We start from the raw sequence: 4344 nt of genomic DNA on the forward strand, positions 1-4344 counted from the left end.
GGCAGTGACTGTCATGTTGCCCATGGAATTTAAGTTCCAGAAAAGGAGGGAAATGTGAACATGAGGGTGTCAGCTTCAGTGAAAATATGATAGGATAAATGGATGTTCCCCCCAGGAGAGCTGAAACGGATCAAGTTTGGATATTTAAAAGACTGAACTAGGAGGTTAGAAGTGGCACTCTGAAAATAAAATGTTTGAAATTGTGATTATACAGGGGAAACAACTAGGAGTAATGCAAAGTCAATCATATAAGTCTTACAGGAGGGAGGACAAAGTGTTAAAAGCAAAGAGGACTTAGAGGTCACCTTTCAGGAAAAGTCTATGAGAATATTCAAATAACCACAAAGTATACCAGAAGTAGAACTGTAAGAATAATAGGGAATCAGGTAATAAGGTCATCAAAGAGTATAGGAGAGCCATAGACACTTGATTAGACATCTGATAAGTAAATGGTGTGTAGGATTCTGAGACCCAATTTTTTAAAGTAAAAAAAAATAGAAGAGAGGAACATTTTACAGAAAATATAAAAAATAATTGCCAATAATTATATGAAAAAAAATGATGTGGCCACACAGGTAATCAGAAATGCAAAATAAAAACACAGGGTAGCAATTTACTATACCAGGTTGGAAAAGATTTAAGAATCCAGCAATAAGAAATGCTTGCAAGGCAAGTAACCCAGTCGATAAATGGGTAAATGAATTGTAGAGACACTTCTCAAAAGAAGTATGAAGGGTCAACAATTATATGAAAAATGTTCAACATTTTTAGCCATCAGGGAAATGCACATCAGGGTAGGGGATGTGGCTCAGCAGCACAGCACTTGCTTAGCACCAGCAAGGCCCTGGGTTGGATAATCCGCACCACATAAAAATAAATAAATAAACGGAAATGCACATCAAAACTATACTGAGCAGTGGTCTATGCCTGCAATCCCAGCTGCTAGGGAGGCTGAGGCAGAAAGATTGTGAGTTCAAATCCAGCCTCAGCAACTTAGTGAGGCCCTTAGCAACTCAGTGAGACCCTGTCTCTAAATAGAATACAAATAAGGACCTGGGGATGTGGCTCAGTGGTTAAAGGCCCCTGGGTTCGATCCCCAGTACAAAAACAATAAAACCTATACTGAGATTCCATCTTACTTCAGTTAGAAGTGCAGCCATCAAGAATACAAACAATAAATGCTGGTGAGGATGGGATGACGGGGTAAGAAACTCTTACACACTGTTGGTGGAAATATAAATTAGTACAGCCACTATGGAAATCAGTATGGGGGTTCTTCAAAAGGATAAAAATAAATCTTCCATATGATCCAGCTATACCACTTTTGGGTATTTATCAAAAAATAAAGACAGCACATTTTAAAGATAACATGCATACCATATTTACTGCAGCAAAATTCACATTAGCCAAGTTATGGAATCACCCAAGGTGTCTGTCAACAGATAAATGGAGAAAGAAAATTATATATACATACACACATATATGCACAAACACACAATGCAGTTTTATTCAGACGTAAAGAATAACAAATATGTCACTTGCAGAAAAATGGATGAAACTGGAGACCATAATTTTTTTGAGTGAATAAGTCAAAATCAGAGAGAAAAGTACCATGTGTTTTCTCCCATGTATGGAAACTAGGAGGGAAAAAAAGGACCCCATGAAATTAGAAGGGAGATAGGAGAGTAGAGAGAAGGGATCAGGGGAGAAAAGAAGGAACAGTGAGGGAAGCACTGGGGAATGAAATTGATCCAATTATGGTTTTGTGTGTGTACAAATAAGCCACAGTGAAAGTTGCCATTCTGTACATTTTATATGCACTGATGAATGGAAGAAAAGCAGGCAGGCCAGCAGACAGGCAGGCATATGAGAGATAAATGTTTGTAAGAATGTAGTGAAATTGAAACACATTGGGCTCCCGCGAATGTAAACCAAGAAAAAAAAAAACATTGGAAATAAACAGGGTAGACACACATGTTAATATGAAAGGCACACACAGTACCAAATCAGTGATTGTTAGGTGTGCACAATAAATACATAAATTAAGTATATTTGATTTAAAGTCACGATTGCATTTGATTCTACAACCAACATAAATGAAGTGTTTAATTTTGGGAAATTTTGCTTTACCACTTAGAGCCTCAGCTGTTGTAAGGGGGAAAAAAAGATCATATCTGGCGAGACCGCGGTGAGGAAGTACCAAGGATTGAAACCAGGGGTAACAATTTAACCACTGAGCCACATCCCCAGCCCTTTGTTTTTTGAGACAGGTCTCTCTAAATTGCTTAAGATCTCTTTAAATTGCTGAGGCTGGCTTTAAACTTGGGATCCTCTGGTTTCAACTGGCCAAATCGCCCGGATTACAGACATGCACCACTACGCCTAGAAAATCATTTTTTAAAACAGTAAAATGGTGGACATATAAGTGCTCGATAAAAAGAAAAAAATTTAATTGTATTGCTTTAATTTTAATAATGCAATTAACAATTTTATTACAGGCCTTAACCTTCAGGAACAAACTGCCATAAAGCTTTTCATTTTAGTATTTAAAAAGCACTTTTCCTAAAAGAAAAATCTACATTTTTCATTTATTCTTAAGATAAAAAGATTGTCAAACATTAAAAAGAATTTCAGGCCGGGCATGGTGGTGCAAGCCTGCAATCCCAGCAACTCAGCAGGCTGAGGAAAGAGGATCAGGAGTTCAAAGTCAATCGCAGCAACAGTAAGGCTCTAAACAACCTAGAGAGACCCTACCTCTAAATAAAATACATAAAGAGCTGGGGATGTGGCTCAGTGATCCAGTGCCCCTGAGTTCAAAGTACCTCCCCTTCCATTCCAAAAATAATAATTATAATAAATTCAGAATAGGAATGTAGCTCAGGGGTAGAATGCTTGCTTAGCATGTGTAAGTTCCTGAGTTCAATCCCCAGGATCAGAAAGAACAAACGGAGGGGGGGGGGGTGGACTTTAAGGAGCCTTTGGGTGGGTTGGCGGTTGGGGATTACTAGGTGCAGGGGTCTTTTTGAGTGTTTTCCCCAGAATCCTGGAAAGCATGAATTCTAACATTAGCCATCTTGAAATTCTATGCCTGTTTTTATCCCTCCACCCAAGAAACACCAGTGATTCTGGCCCCCAAGGGCCCAGACAGGTATTTCCCCACAGAGACACGCCACAGCCAAAGCTATTACCCAGCCGACTCCTCCCATCTAGGGGCGGAGCTCCGTAGGGGCGGAGCTAAGCGTGACACTGGTACTTGGGTTGCGCAGGCAATATAATTGGCCCTCCAGGGCGCATCCGGGTCAGTGCAAAGGAGCAAGGTTCCAAAGTGGGACGCCAAGCTCAGCAGCGGGCGCAGATCCACAGAAGCTAGGACTGCTGCCCACGCGAAAGCTTAGCGCACCTCACCTATCCTCCGGACCTGACTGTCACCGCGCGCAGCACCGCCCCGCCTGCGCCCCGCACTCACTTTGCCCCGAAACGGGAGCATCCACCACAGCGCCCTCGACATGGTGGGCATTCGTCCACGCAGCCCCAGCGCCTGCCCTGCGCCCTGGGGGGGACCACAGCCTGAAGGACCTGGCCCTGCCAAGCGCCGCCGACTAGACGACCCTGCAGACCCCGCAGAGCCCCCGGCGGCACCCAACGTGCAAAACTCTGCAGCAGCAGCCAACGCCACCGCGCTCCCCTCCGTGGTGGTTCTGGCCGCGGGCTGCTCCTTACAGGTACCCATGGACGATGGCGACCTGGTGCTACAACCTGCGCCAACCTCGGTCCTGCAAGTCAATCTCCAAGGACACAACCTCATTCTGATCCCTGAGGGCCTCTTGGGAGCCAGGGACCAACGCCCAGGAGGCCAGGGAGACTGTCCTGAAGACCCGGAACTGGGCGCCGTCCTGAGACCCCTCGGTGAGAACATGGTCGTCGAGCAGGGATTCTTCTGCGAATTTATCCCAGATATCGTCAGAAAAATAGAGGCCTTCGAGGAGCAATGGATGGACCCTCCAGCCGGCCAGCAGGGGCCCATCCCATATCTCCCTGCTTGGGCCCCCACCCCTAGTCCAGTGAGGCGCTCTTCTAATCCCGCCTACGACGTGGATTTCCACCTTATGAGGCCCTTCCCCACCTCACCGCTGCAACCTCTACCTCCCTCTCCAAGTTCAAGTCCCCAGGCGCCTCCACAGCGCTCTCCAGGCCCTAGGAGCAAAGCCTGCAGACGTCTGTTCTAGGAAGAAAGGAACTTCTCCCCACCCCACCACCGGACCCAACTCCTGGACACTCTCCTGGGGGGCCTGCTGCATCCCCAGAGCCCCTCAATAGTCAGCAGTTCTGTGCTGACAATTGTTT

At 45.2% G+C, this 4344-nt stretch overlaps 1 protein-coding gene across 1 annotated transcript; it reads left to right on the top strand.

Annotated features, from left to right (window-relative positions):
• Window positions 1-3506: 3506 nt before the first annotated feature.
• LOC139706674 (proline-rich protein 23B-like) lies at window positions 3507-4226 on the top strand. Its single transcript, XM_071614929.1, has one exon. The coding sequence runs from the start codon at window positions 3507-3509 to the stop codon at window positions 4224-4226; it is 720 nt and encodes a 239-aa protein (XP_071471030.1).
• Window positions 4227-4344: the final 118 nt, after the last annotated feature.

The sequence above is a fragment of the Marmota flaviventris genome, chromosome 8 (assembly GCF_047511675.1).
Source record: "Marmota flaviventris isolate mMarFla1 chromosome 8, mMarFla1.hap1, whole genome shotgun sequence".
Classification (NCBI taxonomy): Eukaryota; Metazoa; Chordata; class Mammalia; order Rodentia; family Sciuridae; genus Marmota; species Marmota flaviventris.

What these genes read in the sequence shown, in the direction of transcription:
- LOC139706674 (XM_071614929.1), top strand. Translation starts at nt 3,507, where the DNA reads ATGGTGGGCATTCGTCCACGCAGCCCCAGCGCCTGCCCTGCGCCCTGG.